The 19,351-nt window shown below is 42.5% G+C and overlaps 1 protein-coding gene across 2 annotated transcripts; it reads left to right on the forward strand.

The window, feature by feature from the left end:
- Positions 1–599: 599 nt before the first annotated feature.
- abhd18 (abhydrolase domain containing 18) lies at positions 600–18,773 on the forward strand. Of its 2 annotated transcripts, none has more exons than XM_085414316.1 (14): positions 600–754; positions 2,878–2,986; positions 6,370–6,454; positions 6,538–6,638; positions 9,756–9,831; positions 11,344–11,428; positions 11,832–11,859; positions 12,256–12,394; positions 14,099–14,188; positions 14,716–14,817; positions 15,100–15,299; positions 15,839–15,972; positions 17,094–17,256; positions 17,834–18,773. In XM_085414316.1, exons 2-14 carry the CDS (start codon positions 2,895–2,897, stop codon positions 17,889–17,891), a joined length of 1,353 nt encoding a protein of 450 aa, XP_085270442.1. In that variant the 5' UTR covers positions 600–754; positions 2,878–2,894; the 3' UTR covers positions 17,892–18,773. The 2 variants fall into 2 exon arrangements, with proteins under 2 accessions (XP_085270442.1, XP_085270450.1); XM_085414324.1 differs by having other exon boundaries at positions 17,838–18,773.
- Positions 18,774–19,351: the final 578 nt, after the last annotated feature.

Here is a 19,351-nt window from a genome sequence, read left to right on the forward strand (position 1 = left end):
GCGGGCCCGCCGAAACAGTGTCCGTGCCTGTGGGACATCTCACTGATCCTGATGCTGTTTACGTCTTTGTGCAGAATCCGTGTTTCTGCTCTCATTTACGGTTTTAGCTGTTTGGTGGTTGTTGAAATTTTGTGAGGTTTAACCTGAGATTCTGGCTTTTCGGGCAAAATAAATTTATAATAAAAAAGATGGATTCAGTTATTCGTCCCTCCTAAGCCAGGGGAGGAGCTGGAAGTGTGGCCAGTCAGCATGCTGCTTCTACCCGGCAGCCGTGTCTGTTGCTGCCACAAAAAACGGATATAAGAAATAAGGCAAGAAAGTAATTAACCCGCTGATGAAAATGGCTTGTAAAATATTCCGTTGTCGTCCGGGGAACAGTCGCTTATTTTTTATTTCATTTTATCGATAATAATAATAATGATCTTACAGATTTTTTAAAAAATATTTCTATCTTTAAAAAGTCATGTTTGATACTCTGAACTAAACACGCGTCTTTTAAAATTCAATTTCTTCCGAAAATGTCTGAAAATGTGGCGAATCTGAAACTTGGAGCTTGTTCTGACAGGTTGTACCGTTAACAAACACCAGATAACGTGAAAACCGGTTAATCTGGAACACCGGAAGTTCCGACCGTTTTTTCCTTTAAATTGCGACCATTCCTCCCAGTAGCTTGACGAAGTCACTACATTTGCCTTCCTTAGCTCAACTAGCCGTGCGAGCAAAGCCAGAGATATACGTTCGGGTACAGACTGAGGTAGTGCTGTTGTTTCTCTCTGTGTTTGCATGGTTTGAAACTCGCTAATGAATGACTAAGGCGAAGTTTGCTAACTTACAGCTAGCAGCAAGTTGAAACGCGTGGCGGTGTCCGTCGTACAGCTGGTCTCTGCGTTATATTGTCAGCGTGTTGTTGTTATTACAGTTACTACCCACAGCGACCAGTGGAAGACGATATAGCGTTTTATGCTGTAACAAGGTGATGATTATGCATGGAAATGGAAATTACGAGTCACCCCGTCATTGTACCGCACATCACTGACAGCTTTGTTCTGATTTGTTTCTGTCATAAAACTAAAGCGCCGTCGTGATCCGAGTATGTGGAGGAAGTATTTCCTCTGAAGGCTCACTGTTAGAAATGTGCACTAATCAAGCTTTAGGTCAAGTCAGCCGCCAGACCTCCCTGACGACCTCTGCTCATGTCAGTGTTGTCAAATCTCGCGAGAAGAGCTAGAGTTGAGAAGTCACATGAAATATATAAATTTGTTTATGTTCTTATATCTGCTCAGTTTCAAATGGCAATGCAACCAACCGGGGAAATATCACTTTATGAAGAGAAATGTGATACGTTTCATCAGAGTAGTGTAATGGGAGATCTGCATCATCCTTCAGATTACTCGGCAGCTCTGTTCTGTCACATCTTAAATGTACTCTGTTGGACTGAGATCTGCGCCCTATTCCAGGAAGATGGCTAAAAATGAGTCTGTTAACTGTGAGGTGGTGGCTGACAGACTATGTGAACGTAACATGCTCGCTGGCAGATTTTCTTCCTGACTTATCCCTTCCTGCTGCACCTCAACCAGCTCTCTGACACTCTTTCCTCATTCATAAAGTCACTGCCAAAGTGCACAGTTTGTTATTTTGTTATATCTGGTTTGCTTTTTTTGTACTTAACATAACTGCTTTTACAATAATTCACTCATATGGACAGAGACTTTAAGAATAAAATGTTTTGTCTCCATCTTTCTAACCCTGCCTCAGTAGATGATCATGCTTATGTCAGCCAGTTTTCCTGCAGTCGTCATTCATGCTGTAATCAGTCACACTGATTGAGAAAAGGTCTGGCACATTAGGGAACTGGCACATGTTTGAGTGAAGACTAGGCTGAAGTTATTTTAAGACTTAAGTGGGATGAAATGTGTTTCAGAGCGAGTTGTTAAATACAGGATGCTCAACTGTTTATGTTGAATTTGTTCACAAGTTAACATTCAGCCATTAAATGCTGGCAGAGTCTGAACCTCAATGTATTTTCCACTGAAAATATCCTAAATCAGTCTTGATTTTTCAAAAATGATTATTAACAATATAATAACCTGAATTAAAAGGTTTGAGCAGACATGGTTAGCTGTCTGTATATTCAAGGAGACATTAAAATAGGAATAAAAAACAGAATTAGGAGTGTTGGCATGTAAGTGGTGCTCAAGCAGCTGTTCAGTGTTCCAGTGTTATTAGACCCAACGTTCGATAATGGTCAGCTAATGGAGTTAGCAACGTTTTCACCCTTTAGCATCATGTTGGCCAAGTGGTTAGCAAACAGAAACTTGTCTATTACGATGCTAAATCACTAAAGCTTATTTACTTGCTAATGCTAGCTTTTTTCCATACCAAGCACTAGTCCTAACTGATCTCAGGACAGTGAAAGCAGACCCATTGGCAGCTTGTCTCGCAGGTTGCTCTCCCATCAGTTTACTGTCATAGACCAGTGGTTTATCCATAATGTACATGCACAAACCACCAGAAAAACACTGCTGGCCTCTGAGCTTACTGAGCTCCAGCCGTTATCACTGTGAGAAAGACACGCTTTTAAAACAGATGCAAACTACTGTTTCCTGTGAGATTTGAAATTTCCTTTGTCTTCATGTATCCTCATCTTTACATTGGACATTCAAGCACTTCCTGCCTTGCTTGTCCTGACAGAACACGACTGACTCAAAGGAATCGGTGCTCGTAGAGCGACTCGTTTAACCTTTTTTGGGGGAGGTATATTGCTCAGTTGTCAAACAAAGATGTATTAGCATCTGACTTTTTTTTGTTATTTTCTGTTCTTAACAATCCTACAGGAAGTAAGCACTTTCAGAATAAAGCATGTCCTTCTCTTTGTAGATGCCAGGGGCTGGTCCATGGGTGTGAGCCGACTGGATGTATTCTACCGAAGGCTGCTCCTCACCAAACTCTTTATTGGGGGATGGGGGAAGCCTGAAGACCTCAAGAGGTATGAAGCATTTTGTCATGGCCCTTTCACATAGGACGGGGCATGCACTGCGCTCTGAAACCCAATGTTTTCTGTACGTGCACCAAACAATAACTGTTTCCCGCCTGCGTTTAGCAAGTGCAGCGCAAGTGTCCTGTCGGGGAGTACTGCAGTTGTGCTAAATTCAACCACACAGTGAAGCCAACCACAGAAGAAAAGTTGATTCTTTGTGATATCAGAATCAGAAAGGGTTTTATTGCCAAATGTTGAGCAGGTTTACAACATTAGGAAATTGCTGCGGTACTTAGTGCAAACATACTGTCATAAATTACGCTTAAATAAACATAAAAATTAAAAGTGCTAAGTAGATAGATATATACATGAGTGCAGGTGGTGATCAGTGCCAAACATGGAATGATGCAGTGAACACAGCATAGGGTCATGTGTTAGTGGTGGGAACAGTCATACGGTTATTGTTCATGTGTCCAACAGCAGAGGGGAAGAAACTGTTCTTATGGCGAGAGGTTCTGGTGCGAATGGACCGGAGCCTCCTGCCTGAGGGGTGGAATTGTAGATGCCCACTTTACTCTACAGGGTGGGCCATTTCTATGGATACACTGTAATAACATGGGAATGGTTGGTGATATTAAAGTCCTGTTTGTGGCACATTAGTATATGTGAGGGGGCAAACTCCTCAAGATGGGTGGTGACCATGGTGGCCATTTAGAAGTCGGCCATCTTGGATACAACTTTTGTTTTTTCAATAGGAAGAGGACCATGTGACACATCACACTTATTGGTAATGTCACAAGAAAAACAATGGTGTGCTTGGTTTCAACGTAACTTTATTCTTTCATGAGTTATTTACAAGTTTCTGACCACTCATAAAATGTGTTCAATGCCCATTGTGTTGGATTGTCAATGCAACCCTCTTCTCCCACTCTTCACACACTGATAGCAACACCGCAGGAGAAATGCCAGCACAGGCATCCAGTATCCGTAGTTTCAGGTGCTGCACATCTCGTATCTTCACACCATAGACAATTGCCTTCAGATGACCCCAAAGATAAAAGTCTAAGGGGGTCAGATCGGGAGACCTTGTGGGCCATTCAACTGGCCCACGACGACCAATCCACTTTCCAGGAAGCTGTTCATCTAGGAATGCTCGGACCTGGCACCCATAATGTGGTGGTGCACCATCTTGCTGGAAAACGTCAGGGAACGTGCCAGCTTCAGTGCATAAAGAGGGAAACACATCATCATGTAGCAATTTCAAATATCCAGTGGCCTTGAGGTTTCCAGTGATGAAGAATGGACCCACTATCGTTGTTCCCCATATACCACACCAAACCATCACTTTTGTTGTTCCAACAGTCTTGGAGGGATCCATCCAGTGTGGGTTAGTGTCAGACCAATAGCGCTGGTTTTGTTTGTTAACACCATTCACATAGAAGTTTGTCTCATCACTGAACAAAATCTTCTGCGTGAACTGAGGGTCCTGTTCCAGTTTTTGTTTTGCCCATTCTGCAAATTCTGTGGCCGATCTGGGTCATCCTCGCTGAGATGCTGCAGCAGCTGGAGTTTGTAAGGGTGCCATTTGTGAGTAGCTGATATCCGCCGAAGGGATGTTGGACTAATGCCACTCTCCAGTGACATGCGGCGAGTGCTACGCTGTGGGCTCTTGCTGAATGAAGCTAGGACAGCCACTGATGTTTCTTCATTAGTGACAGTTTTCTTGCGTCCACATTTTTGCAAATCCAACACTGAACCAGTTTCACGAGCAAGCAGTTTGCTAACTGTAGCATGGGAGATGGGTGGTCTCGTAGGGGGTCTTGCATTGAAATGTGCTGCAATGACCTGGTTACTGCGTTCACCAGCTATCAACACAATTTTGATCCTCACGTGTTAACCTCTTCGACATGTCAATGGCTGTGAACAAAGAGAAACTTGTAAATAACTCATGAAAGAATAAAGTTACGTTGAAACCAAGCACACCATTGTTGTGACATTACCAATAAGTGTGATGTGTCACATGGCCCTCTTCCTATTGAAAAAACTAAAGTTGTATCCAAGATGGCCGACTTCTAAATGGCCACCATGGTCACCGCCCATCTTGAGGAGTTTGCCCCTCACATATACTAATGTGCCACAAACAGGACTTTAATATCACCAACCATTCCCATGTTATTACGCTGTATCCATATGAATGACCCACCCTGTACTCAGACTTTTCTGATTTAGTACTCAGGTCAGATGAAATCATTCTTTAAAGTTACAATAACGGATTACACAGCATTTGGGAATACATTAACTGATAGTATGTCTTGAAAAGTGTTATAACTAAGTTTAAGGACATAATTCCTCCTCTGTCATGCTCTTCAGTACTGTGCACCACACAGTACCCAAACCCTCCACACAGGTTGATCATCTCGTTAATAGACTTACATCCTCACTGTGTACGACTCTGGATATGCTGACCCAAAAACAAAACCTCAAATCACAAGTACTTGACTCTCTTATGTCTTAAACACACATCGTAAAGCAGCTGACTCATAAGCTTGAGAAGAAATGGTGTCTTAGTAATTTAGAAGATCTTCATTCAGCCTGGAAAAAGAGTTTGTTGCTGTACAAACAGCCCTCTGCACAGCTAGGGCATTTTCCTGCTCATCACGCATTGAAGAACAACCCTGAGTTTCTCTGCAGTACTGTAGCTGATGACCAGTTAACTGCTTTACAGACACACAGCTGCTCTTTCAAGAGTTTTGGAAATTAAAAGGAAGGATTGGCCTATAATTAGCTAAGAGAGCTGGGAGGAGTAATGCACAGTTTAATTACTACCACTTTAAAGGTTTGTAGCCCATCAGTGGCATAGACTGATCATATTTAAGACTGAAGCATTAATTAATGGTAGTACTTATTTGGGCAGCTTAGAATTGAATCTAATAGACTTGATGGTTTGGAGGAAGTGATAGTTGAAGTTAACTCTGGATCAGTCAGTGTCAGTCTTATGTAAGGCAGCTGGGGTTGGTTCTTCAGTCAGTGATGAACAGGAAGGTGTCTTAGCTTTTTTTCTATAATTGTTGGTTTATCATTATTTTATATTGTTCTAGGCTAAATGATCTTCTAAATTAGTGAGACCCCCCAAGAGGGTCATGGACCCCCTCTTGATCCTCTACCCAATCACACGAGCCAAGGCGTGAAAACGGGTGTGGCTCACAATCAGCCAGGGTGAGGTCATTGTGAAACCCGGCCCCGCCCTATCATGTGATTTCCTAGAGCTAGTGGTGGTCGAGCTGCCTTCGCCCGCACTTCATCAGGTGGTAACCTCCAGCTTACAGTGAGCAGGTCGTGGATGAGATCAGCACGTCCTCAGCTGCAAACTGATGTGTCTGTTTGTTTTGTAGAATCTTTGAGTTTCGAAAGATAATTGGAGACAGAGAGAAGTGCAAGTCTCTGGTTCCTCAGGACTATCCCGTTTATATAAACAAGGTACATCATTTATTTCCTCTCTTTTCCTTCTTGTGCTGTTTTGTTTTTGTATTATTAGTTATTATTTGTGTGTTTGTGTGCAGACAGAGGAGCTTGCTGACTGTCATGTCCAAGAGGGCTTCTTTATCTCTCCTCTGGAGCATTTGGTTCCTGGGATCCTGCCACAAGAGGCTGTAAAGGCCAGGTACAAGAGGTGCTGTTGTTTGCCACTGCAATGAAAGGAGGCAGAGAATAGACAGGAGAATGGGTTGTTTCCGAGTTTGATGCGGTGCTTTGTCCAGAGGGCCAAGTGGATGCTGGTTTAGGGTCTTTCAAACATACAGACGGGGTTTTAAAATAAAGTTATTCAGTTATTGTTTTAAACTTGAAACATTCATTGAATAACCTTTTTTTAATGAATATTTTCTGTTATAGTTACAGGAAAATAAGCTCAGGGTGGCAGACGCATGCAATGACCAGCTAGAGAAAGACGAGATAAAAACAGGAACAAGAAAATGATGCAACATAATGTTCGGTTTAGTTTTCCTTCTTTTCTCCAGCATTGTTACCCTCAAACTTCTTGAACTCGTGACACATATACCCTCTGTCACGTCTGAGGTTTTGCATATCAGCACATGGTTAAAAACATCTTGTTCTTACCAATTTTTCAAATCAGGTAAATACAACCTCAAATGTGCAGAAATTACAGCGTCGTTATTTATTTAACAAAAATTCAGCTGAAGCTGACCCTGCTGTGTAATGGTACCCAGCCATCCTCCTCATGGCTCCATTTTGTTATAATACCACTAACAGCTGACTGTGAAATCTATGGCAGCGACTCGTTGCACAGGTGACATCCTGTCACGGTGCTTTGGTGGAAGTCACTGAGCTCCTGAGAGCGACCCATTCTTGTTTATAGCAGCCGTAAATGGACTGGTTCTTATCTAGTGCTTATCTACTCTACCTGAGCACTTGAGGCGCTCTATAGGGGCGGGTTCCCAGACAGAGATTAAAGCTAGTCCTAGATTTAAACAGCCAATGCAGACTAACAGAAATCTGCTTCCTCAGTCACGGTATAAACAGTGCCAGACTAAGCCTATTCCTGACTAAACTACGCTTGTTTACTGGAGGGAGATCAGAGCTAGTCCAGGCATAAACTGAAGTTTAAATAGAACATCCCAGCAGGCAGGTTTAACTTCAGAGTTCATGTTGTTTGGTGAATAACATGGGTTACTTGGAGAATCTCAGAGATGATCAATGAAAACCGTCTGCTAGACAAATTGCTGACAGAAGTCATCCACTGAAGCTTTTTGATGACATCAGTTTTCGAGCTCGTTTCGAATGCATAAAGTAAATGATGTGGAGATCACTTCATTTTGGAACCCAGTCTTTCACCCAGTAAGTCCTGTAAGTCTGCAGGTGCTCTTAACTTTGTGTCTTTTGGCACCTTCCACAGAGAAGCTGGGGGTTTATGTGGGCTCGGTGAACCAACAGTGTCGTTCACTGTGTGCAGGACCATTTGTGGATTGAGAAGACAGAACATAAACTTCCCAGATGCTGAAACCTGAGTTAATTACAAGTTCTATGAATTTGGGAACTTTCCAGGAGTCATCGGCTGCATCAGTGGAACCACAAAACGTCGCTCCATCCCAGATGCTGAGCAATACAGGAATCCCAAGAACTGGTTTTCCATTAATGTCCAGGGTGTATGCACTCCCCAGTTACAGTTTTCAAATATTCTTTCATGTTTGAAAGGTGTCACTCATGATTCCTGGATTTTAACTCATCACTGTGTTTGGAAGAGGAGATGATCATTATTGTTGCTTGGTGACAGTGGGCGTGCTCAAAGTTTTTGTTTACACCACACCTGAATTACACCTGAGCAAAGGTGCTACAGCCATATGCACACTGGGAGTCTAGTGGAGCACGTTTGGAGGAGTCGTTTTCAGAGTGCACTTCGATTCACACCAAGAAGCTGCTGCATTGTCATTAATGCAACAGCTGCTCTTCATAACTGCCTGAACAGCATGGATGCCCAGACCCTCCAATACTAGACCTTCACTTCCAACAAACCACAGAGGAGGCCTGACAGAGGAACGTTTGCATTGTGCTGCTTTAAGTAGCAACTTTTGACTAGCACTGGTGTTTTAAATGTTCTTAACTCCTATACAAACAATAAGAGTGTTTCTGCAATTTGGCTTAATTTCTATTAAATAATTAAAGATAGAGCAGGGCGATATGACCAAAATATTTATCACGATATACATTTGAAAACTTGCCATAACGATATAATTGACACGAGACAAAATACTTTACAACGTTATTAGTGCAAAAAACAAACAAACCCATCAATGTATTTTCACTTAAACAAGCAGCTTTTTTTATGTGCATTAAAGTTATATAAACATTTAACAGTGCAAATGCAAATCCGTGCTGCCAGTTTAACCAAAAGGCATTTCCAGTGGAAACTGGCCGACACATCCTCAGCATAACCATGTATAATATCCACAGAACTTAAAAAGAGGTTATACACACACAATACGGTAACATTATGCTGAAGCACAGCACGTATCACTCCGCGAGGCTCCGCCTACGATAGCCGTAACGCTCCGACAATCCATCAAGCAGTGCGGCTTCGTAGCTTAGCAAAGTCGTACTAAAACATTTGACAGATTTTCGAGCGCCGTGCACATAAAATCGTTTCGAGGTCAGTAAACACAACCAGAGTTCATACATGAGGCACACGGGATTATAAGGGGCGCTGTCGACTTTCAGACAAATCAAAGGATTGATTTTAAGTGCGCCGTATTTTCCAAACAACACGGTAATAACGGCGGCCCGCTAGCATGCGCTACCAAAAATAGTGCTTTGTTGTGTGTCTGAGGGACGAAAGCTAAACCAGTTCCACACCAGTGAAGCTGCAGCGTTTTTACAAACCAGTTCTGCTTCATCGTTTCATTCAACGATCCGCTTTCGCTCTTCTCATTCTGCGTCGCCGCCATGTGGGTATGTAAACAAAGGCACTGCGCATGCGCATTTTACCCACATTCTATCGCCATATTTCATTTCTTATCGTTGCCCAACATTACACCGGTATTACCGTGAACGGTGTGATATGGCCCAGCCCTAATTAATGATATAGTTTAATGTGCCATGTTCTGCTCCATCTGAGGTTGTATTTGCTGAATTTGGAGCTAGCCACATGAGTCGTTAGGGCTGAAATGTAAGCTGTGTTTGTGCTGAAAATGTTTGAAGAGGATTTACTTATGCTGTGGGAATGCTGCCTGTAGACCTGCGGCTCTCATCGTTTGTGTTGTTCCAGGTTCCAGTTCATAGTTCCTAAGAGATGGCAGAAGAACAGACCAGTATGTATCCACTTAGCTGGGACTGGAGACCATGTAAGACTCTTACCTTTATTTTAATATGAATGTGCTCCCAGGCAGCCGCCACAGAACTCATAATGCTGAAACAAATACTTACAATACCAAACCAAAAAAATAAAACCATGTAAGTCCAGAGTTGTGCTGATGGATTTCTGTCTTTGCCACAGCAGCTTTTTCTTTATCAAGTAGAAAAACAGTTGTAGTTGTAACTTCTTTACACTGACAGAAGCGGAGTTTGACTGGTCCAGACCATCTAAGATCAAAGTGGGCCGTAAAGGCCACTGACAATCTTGTTTTCCTTTGAAATAACAACGAGCAGTGTTCACTTCCCTCCCACAATCATGTAAAACAAAGCACATGGATATAAAGAAAGTAGCTTTTTATCACCAAGTATATCATCCATTATCAGGCTATAGGACAGAGTCCCAAACACAGAGTAACCTGTAACGTTTCGATGTGCTCTGATGTTCAGCAGCTCTCAGAGTGCACCGAGCAGTGAAAGAAAGAATTTATATGACGTGAGCTCGTGATCATCAAATCACAAAATTAATATTTTCTGCAGCAAGACCGACTCACATGTCTTTATTTGCAGCAGCACTGTTATATATGTTCGTGTTGTTTACAGTTCTCTATCCCGTGTGCTTTGATAATGTCACTAACTGCAGCAGGCAGCGCTCACTGGATCCAAGGGGTCAAACTCCCTTCATGTGAATGCACACAGAGGAAGGAAGCCTTGTGTCAGCTGACACAAAGAAACCCAGCTTATGTTGTAGTGAGCCCCCGTGGTTCTAAAACGAGGTGATCCAAACCTCACGTGGCATTTTATCATTGAGTGGGTGAAAAACTACGTAGGCTTTAGCAGTTTGTTAGTCTGGAGCATTAAGGTGTCGATTAACACCAAGGAGGAAAGACCCAGCAGCCATCTGCCTCCACCGATTACAGTGAGCACAAAGGTGGAGGGGGATGATCTGTGTCTGCATCGATACACAGACCCCGGGACCACCCACTCCTCTGTATACCACAACATTAACTGAAATGTGAGGCTGTGTGTCCAGCAGCTGAAGCCTGACCACAGCTGGCTCATGCAGCAGAACAATGATCCCATCCACAGAAGCAAGTCTGTAACAGACGAGCTGAAATGACCCGTCACAGTCCAGACCCTGGATCAACTCCAGTCCTCTGACTTATAGAGAAGAGTGTCGTATGTTTAGTGCTGTTGTTCATTTGAGGTCATATTTGCATAATTATAGAAGCTGTTAGGGACCAGATGATTCCTCAGACCTAAGACTTGTGCTGTGTTTTTGACATTACTGCAAGAAATCCTCAGAAGTTGAGCAGCAGACTTGGTTCAAGGTCCAGATTTACTGTGAAGCAGAGAAACGCGTCAGACGAGAAGATTTAATAAATAAATGGTGTCAAAGTGTGTGGTTAACTCTGGAAACTGACCCCAACAATCTGTAGGATCCAGGAGCTGTGATGATGACCTTTGGAATGCTGTTTCTGTCCTTGTGTTTCTATGACCTGTAGTTTTTCTGGCGTCGGCGGACCCTGATGGCTCGGCCCATGATCAAAGAGGCAGGAATGGCGTCATTACTTCTGGAGAACCCTTATTATATCCTTCTGTTGTCTTCAACAACAACATCGTTTGTTGTTAACTTTCTTTCAAAGTAACTCACGACAAACATGGAAACTCAGTCAGCGAGTGTACAAACCAGTACGATGGCTGTCGCCGCTGCTGCTGATGAAACAAGCACATGACGAACATGCTGTGGAAAGTTCCCGTAATAACCTGTTTGTAAACAGAGTGTGCACTACCAGCCACCTGTTCAGACACACATTCATAGAGCACTTGTGTTATAGACGCACTTGGATGCATCGATTCACGATCCTGCCCGAGGACACTTGTAGATCAGAGGAGCTGGGAATCGATCCAGTGACCTGATTAGAAGACAGCTGTGTCATGTTGTTGTTTTTATTTAATGTCTGCTACGAACGTTCCTTGACTGATGCTTCACATGGTTATCGAAAACCCAGAGACCAACTGTAAGTTGACTTGATCGATTAAAACCAGTTTGGTTGTTGGTTTGGAAAATTTAGTCGATTTTAAAAAAAGTGATTTTTAACTTTGTGACAAAGATTCTCATTTAGTTTTCATGTTTGCAACAAGAAGGAGAAAAGAGGCAGAAACGTCTTCGATGTTTCCAAATCAGACTTATGGGCTGATTCAAACACCTGTTGGCTTTATTTACGTTTTAAATGCAAGGCTGTCGTTTTCAAGCATCGTTTGTTTCTAAACTGATTCATTTGACAAAGCGAGACTGTGTGAGACGCACTGAGCTGTTGGATGTTGTTATAGAAACAGACTTCACCGCTCGATTTTTCTCAAAGGTCAAATGAACGTATCGTAAATTGAATATAGATATCATTTGAGTGTTTTAGACGATCCAGTCTAAAAAATGTGTCGGACCTGTTTGTGATGGGCGGGGCTTTGATCCTGGAATCAACAGTCCTGCTTCGCTGGCTGGAGAGAGAAGGATACTGGCCCCTGGGAATGACGGGCATCTCTATGGGAGGATATGTGAGTCAAAGAAACTTGTCAAATAACATTTTACCACTAAATGTTTAGTTGTCGATCTTGTTATACGAGAGAGCAGCATCTTATTCCAACTTTGTTTTATTGATTTCAGCCACGACATACAAAGTTAGCAACAGCAAACCCCCATCCGAATTCTCCCCCTACCAGGTCCACACGAGACAAGACGCCGCAGAGATCCAGTCTCAACACTAGGGATGGGTATCGAAAACCGGTTCTTGTTGAGAACCGGTTCCCACTGTTTCAATTCCTTGGAATCGTTTGCCACTTTTAAAAACGATTCCCTTATCGATTCCAGTCGCCCCGAATGACGTCATCACGTTGAGTAGCGTCTTTTACCCAGTAGGAAACACGGCGCCTGAGCGGCACAAACGCTCAAAAGTTTGGTTACACTTTATGAGAAAGGATGACAACAGGGCAACGTGCAATACTTGCAAAGTAGAGATTTCATCAAAGGGAGGAAACACTACGAATATGCAAAAGCATTTGCTCAAAAAACACGCGATTGCTTTCAACGAATGTCGTGTTTTTGATCCGCTCCGGACTAGTGAAGCTCAACCCAGCAGCAGCGGTAGCATTTCCACGTCCTCTCCCGTTAATACTGCAGGTAACTAATCAATTAGCATTGCACATTATGTTAGCGCGATTTACCTTATTACAAAACCTGCTATTACTGTGCGTTGCATTTAGATAACCATGATGAGAGAGACAGAGTCTGGCTGGCTCAGATGCTGGCAGTTCTCGCTGCAGTCTACCGGTAGCGTCTCCTTTCAGGCCAGGATAGACGAATGTCACCGAGCAGTGTCTAAGTTTGTGGTCAAAGGCTTGCACCCATTTGCCACAGCAGATGCCCCCGATTTCACTTTGGTAAGTGAATATGTTTAATTGTAGGCAGGGACATTACTGGATATTCTTGTGTAATTGCTACAGAATAATTTATGTTAAACTTTGTTATTGCTACAGGAGAATATTTATTTTATTATTTTACATATACATTTTTTTTCCTGGGGACCCTGTGACACCCCATTGAAGAGCCGTAGGCTGTGAATCTCTTAAGATCTCACTGTTGGGTTTGTAAGGCCATGTTACTCCTAAATTTCTATCTTGTTCAAAGAGAAGATATAAAACAAAACTCTGAGCTAATCGACCTTAGTGTTCTCCTTTTTTAAAAAAAAAAAGAATCGATAAGAGAATCGATAAGGAATCAAATCGTTAAACAGAATCGAAAATGGAATCGGAATCGTTAAAATCTTATCAATACCCATCCCTACTCAACACCCATACACACAACAAGCATAACAAGAAGGACCAAACTAAACAAAAGGAGAAAAAAAAATAAAGTAAAAATAAGATCAAATAAAAAAACACCAAACTTATGATGTCGCCTCGCTCAGTTCACTTCAGTCTCAGGACTGAATGGTGATGGTGTCCACCAGTAAGAGACATGATTTCCAGGTTTTGTTACATTTCCTAATAAAACCTTTGAGAGAGAATCTAAGTTTAAGTTAAAGAGTACGTCCCCCACCCAATGGGCTCATGTTGGGGGTGGGGAAGCTTCCACTTCAACAGAACAAGCCTCCGAGTTCGTAAAGTGGGACAGAGCAGCATCTTGGTTTCATTTGGGGAAAGAAACTTGCAAGCCCAGTGTTATCTCTCTAAAGTGTGTCACTTGTGTGTCTTTGTGTCCAGATGGCGTCCCTGGCAGTGACCAACTGGCCCAAACCCATCCCTCTAATTCCCTGTTTGTCCTGGTCCACAGCCTCCAGTGTGTTCACCACGGTCAGGAGCAGTTCTACCTGCTGTACATCTATAAGGACACATTCACTTATTATTGCTTTCATACTGTTTCTGCCTGCAAAGCTGCTGTTACTGATCCAATACTAGTGTTAAATTCATGGTTCAGAGTCTGAGTGCAGCTGAAACTGGGAGTCAAATTGTTTCAGTTTGTCAAAATCAGATAAGACTGTTGATACTGAGTCTGGCTGAGCTGACATTTATTGATCTTTCAGGAGTTTATTTGTGGTGAAGACTTTAAAGTGGAATAAAATATTAATATATAAATTTTTATAGCACTTTTTTGGGCGTGGTCGATTTGTGGCTCTAAGCCCGATAGTGTATGCATTTTTCTAGGACCCTCCAGGGGTTAAAGTTGTATGTTTATCTGCATTTTGATCATTTCTTGAGCAGGAGGAACAGTTAATGACTGAAAAGTGTGTGTGTGTGTGTGTGTGTGTGTGTGTGTGTGTGTGTGTGTGTGTGTGTGTGTGTGTGTGTGTGTGTGTGTGTGTGTGTGTGTGTGTGTGCAGGGTGTGCTGAGTAAAGCAGTGAACTGGACACAGCTGGAGAAGCAATATGCAATTAATTCACGGTATGAAGAGGAGATCATCAAGCTGCTGGAGTACTGTGGGGTAAGTGTTCCTGCAGTTTCACAGGAGTACAGAATATTACTCGGATTACTTTCACAACTGTACGAGTACAACTGACTGGAGAAAGTACCCGTGTCTTCCTTTCATCACTCCCTCTGCACACACTAATACGCTGGTAAAATGTTTTTTGCAAAGATTGAATTTTTCTTTGTTTACTAAAAGAAGAAGTTAAGTGTGAAACTGTGCTTGTTGTGTTTTTGGTCTTGTGTCATACGTGTAACACATGCATGACTACATCTTTTGCTGCGTGTCCACTGCTGGTAGGCTGATTCCTTTAAGATGGGTCCCAAACTTGTAACGAATGTGGACGAGCATTTCCACGAGCTGTCTGAAGACCACAAACTGTCAGTGAGCCAGTGCAGCAGAGTGGACGGAGGACGTGACTGTGGTGGGGCCACAGACGGAGCAGAGCATCTGTTGTCACTGGGGAGCAGTGTTGGAGCAAGCTTCGAAACTCTGCCAACGTGAGTGTTCGATCACTACACCTGCTGATGCGTTGGAATTTTTATAACATTTGAAACTGGTGTGTAATCACACATTAATGCTGCATTGTAAGAGTACAGGTGTTTTAAGACTTGCTGTCGAACATCTGGTTGAGCATCTGTTGCATGTTTCAAACAGTGCACAGTAACATGCAATTTTCCATCAGTATAAACCTGTTATGGTTACAGTATCAACAAACATGGACGTCCAGTATCGTGCAAAAGTCTTGAGCCATTTCCATTTTCCTGTTTTGCTAGGAAAATGTGAAAAAGGGTCAGACATGTGAAATGCATTAACTTAATAGTATACAGTGCACTGTAGTATACAGTGGGGAAAATAATAACTTGATCAAGTGTGCCAAGCTTCTGCAGGCAGGTTCCACAGCCACAAACATTTGACCGAAGGATGCAAAGAAGCTGTGAAAGTGATATCGATAATGGAATAAGAATAAGCAAGTCTTATCCCCAGTGAGAATGTTTCATTATTAAGGGACATAAAACCGTTTCTTCTGTCTCCTCAGAGCTCTTGGTGGATATAACGCACACGGGAGAAGGACGGATCCCGCCGAATGTTGTCGTCCATCTTTACACAAAGAATCTATAAGTTTCATGAAGGCAGTGATGGATGAGTGCACACACATGGCCAACTTCTCTGGTGAGTGCTGCAGTGAATGATTACACCTCTGCTTAAAGAAGAACAAGCGAAGAATCACAACACTGAATTAATCCCTGTGGTCAGAGTTGCTCCTGGACATGAAGAACAGTAACTGGATAATACAACATATTACAAAGTTACAAAATATATATACAAGTATATTCTACACATGCCAGTATATAACACAAATGTATATGGTTGTTGTCAGCAGCACATCACAGCCGTCAGAAATGGTTTTGACCAATAAGGTTGCAGGTGGTGTCGTTACAGTTGGCGGTGATACTAAAGAGCTGATGCTGTGATAAAAGCGTTGGCTGCTGACCTTTGATGAATTGAAGGTCGTGATGGTCATACTGGTTTGTTTGTTGCCATTAAAGTGTGGATACTGGAGCATGGCACAATGAGTGAGACTACTGACGCCAAAACAGAAAGATGGACAATGACACCACGGGGGCGTTGGCTTGTAAAATTGAAACCGTATAGAAGGAATATCAGCCAAGTGTGGAAAGAATTAAGAGACTCGCAACAAGCTGATGAAAAACGATGTTCTCCTCAGATCAGAGAAACTCAGCACCGTCTTTTTCGCACCTGTAGAGCCTTTGTTTAATCTGCTTTTACACAGGAAGTGTCAGTTTTCTGCTCGTTGCTAAAATAGAGACTTGTCCCACCTGTGTCCTCGCTCCTTGGGCCGTATGTAGACAGTTCCTTACGAGCTCTTTTGTCTCTGTTACTTGAACAGCGTGATTATTTTTACTTTTAATATTGTGTTCAAAGGATTTATTGAATGTTTGATACTGATACACCATCAAAAGGCACAGAAGATCAGTTCTGCTGCTGAATGAACAACGCAGGGATTGTAATCATTCTCCAGGATTATCATTGTGAAGCTAGAACACTGTGAGGGAAATAGGATGAGCTTCGTCCTGGCTTATACAAGAAGGTGTGAGGTGAGAGGAGGCACAGGTCACTGCAGAGGACCCAGCTGATCTTCAGTCATGTTTAACAGCTCACTGTTCCTGCTGTGTCTACCACCCTCTTCTGGCAGAAAAGATTTGCATGTGTTTTGCACAAAAGTGAAAGAATGTTGTGTAGATGTCCCTGTGTTTCCCTCTCTGCTGCAGTTCCTGTAGATACCAGTCTCATCGTTGTCGTCCAGGCCAAAGAGGATGCATATGTGCCCCGAACAGGAGTCCTGAGTCTGCAGGAGATCTGGCCAGGCTGTGAAGTCAGATATCTGAGAGGAGGACACATCAGTGCATACCTATTTAAACAGAATATATTCAGGTAAAGTTATAGTGTTGAAAATGATCCAAAAGGTGTTTTTTAAGTTTCTCATTTATGCCTAATTAAACTATACTCACACAAAAACATGCTAAATCTGAGAATACACACAATCCATATTTATCTGCTCTATTCTACAAGCTCTAGTTTTGAAACGTTGCTGTTTTATAGCAGAAAGTTGACATTAGTAACAATACAATGAGCATTATGGACCAGAGCGTCCTTCATTATGAATATGAATTTAGACTAGATGTCAATGCCTGAATGATATCTCCACTGTACCAAATATGACGTCAAATTCAAAGAAAATCTAGAAATTGTTCACAGGAGCCAAAGTTGTTTGTAGAAGTGTCACAGCTGCACTTCCTGGTTCAGGCGTGGTACATATAGACAGATAACTCTGGCTGTGGACGGTTTAACATGTCTGAGAATGTTCGTTAAACTGTGGCTGTTGTCTGGTTAATCTGATGTTAGAGTTGGGCCACCCTCACAGTATTTCACACATTTCATCATTTTTACGTATATGATTTGTTTGTCATGGACAGCTTTGCTACGTTAACGTTACCTGTTTCATTTCCAGACAGGCCATATATGATGCCTTTGACAGATTCTGCGTGAAGTATCCCAACCTGCACTAGCCACTGGAGCCAGGCTGGACGTTTGCCTTCACCACTCTCAGTGTGGCAGCTGAGATCTTTCCTTGTGAGGCACGTGTGACATTTACAGGGTAGCCTCAGAGAAGGTGGAGCTGAGCACGCCTCTTCCTGTTTGTATAAGCGTGTGTGATCTAGGTGTGCGACAAACCTCGCCGTGCATAACTGAAACTGTAGCAGTTTAATATATTGTTATGTGCTGTGAAAGAAACATCCGGGTGTCTAGCTTCAGTTTGATAACTGCTGGTGATCATTGATAGCACTGTGTGCAGCTTTTATTGCTCCTGTATCACCAGGCTGCAGGTGTCCTGCTGTTTTCCACTTCTCTTCCTTATCTGACACAACCTTGGATGTGATACTCGAGCCCGAGCCATTCCATATGAAATCACAGAGCTTCCTCAGAACTGACCAGTTTATGTTGGACTGACTTTAGCATATTTGATGAAACCATGAAAGATTCTTACTGAAATTGTGACGGTTGTACAGGTCCCTGAAATTCTTAGGAGTTTGTTGAAATCTGGCTCTTTTTTATTTTGATGCTGACGCTTAAATGTTCGATGATCACATGAACTTTTCTGGGCTGAAAGAAACATTGAGTACGAGATGTGGGATAAAACACCGGGGGGACGCCGCTCGATCGCTTCTCCCTGGAATGTTGTCCTGATGTCACATGAATCAAATTTAAAGGAGGCTGAAGTAAATGTTAAATCACAACAAAGTTTGATGGTCACCCAAACAGAATGTAATGAAAGTCGAAGCTTTGTCCTGTGTCCACTGTGACTGGTGCACTTTGAGGTTAACTGGCTTCACTGTGTTTGCTGTGCTGCTCACATGTAAAGTGGAAACAAATAAATCTCCTTTCTGACAGTTTCAGCACATTTCTTCTTCTCTTAGCTGCTCCTGTCTGTATGTTTCAGCCTGTATTTCTGTAAGAACTATAACAGTGTGGACAGCAGGACCCTATGATTGTCTGTTATTAACAGTATTGAGTCTGAACTCTGTGGGAAGAACATTGTTATTCAATATTTAACCCCAGTGCGTGCATTATGATAGAAATGGACAATGAACAGGACGCTGGACGCTCCTTAGAGGCACAGGCTGACACTCGATGATGTCTCAGACAAATCTGTGCTATGGAAACAAAGATCGGCATCATTCACTTTCAAATCAGCACATTTTTGGAACATTTCCTCCGATTTCAATGTCTGAAAAAGGACTAAAAGTGGGTGGAGGGACCATTTTAAAAACATATATAAAAGTATTTACAGCAGAAAATTCACATTGTTATGAATATAAACATTTTCTACCGTATAATTTTCCTACCATGTTGGAGCAGGAGGGTGGGTGACCCACCATCCTGTATTTGGACCTACTACATCAGAGCATCTGCGTTAAAATAGTGATGTCGCTCTATAATGAGTGACTTTGAGTTTAGTGAAAGAAAT

The sequence above is a fragment of the Rhamphochromis longiceps genome, linkage group LG2 (genome assembly GCF_057381845.1).
Source record: "Rhamphochromis longiceps isolate RC_006_pf linkage group LG2, R_longiceps_female_GT1.1, whole genome shotgun sequence".
Taxonomy (NCBI): Eukaryota; Metazoa; Chordata; class Actinopteri; order Cichliformes; family Cichlidae; genus Rhamphochromis; species Rhamphochromis longiceps.

Coding starts and splice junctions, on each gene's coding strand:
- abhd18 (XM_085414316.1), top strand. CDS start 2,895: ATGGGTGTGAGCCGACTGGATGTATTCTACCGAAGGCTGCTCCTCACC. Junction 14,189..14,715: donor CCTCCAGTGTGTTCACCACG/GTCAGGAGCAGT, acceptor GTGTGTGTGCAG/GGTGTGCTGAGTAAAGCAGT. Junction 15,300..15,838: donor AGCTTCGAAACTCTGCCAAC/GTGAGTGTTCGA, acceptor CTGTCTCCTCAG/AGCTCTTGGTGGATATAACG.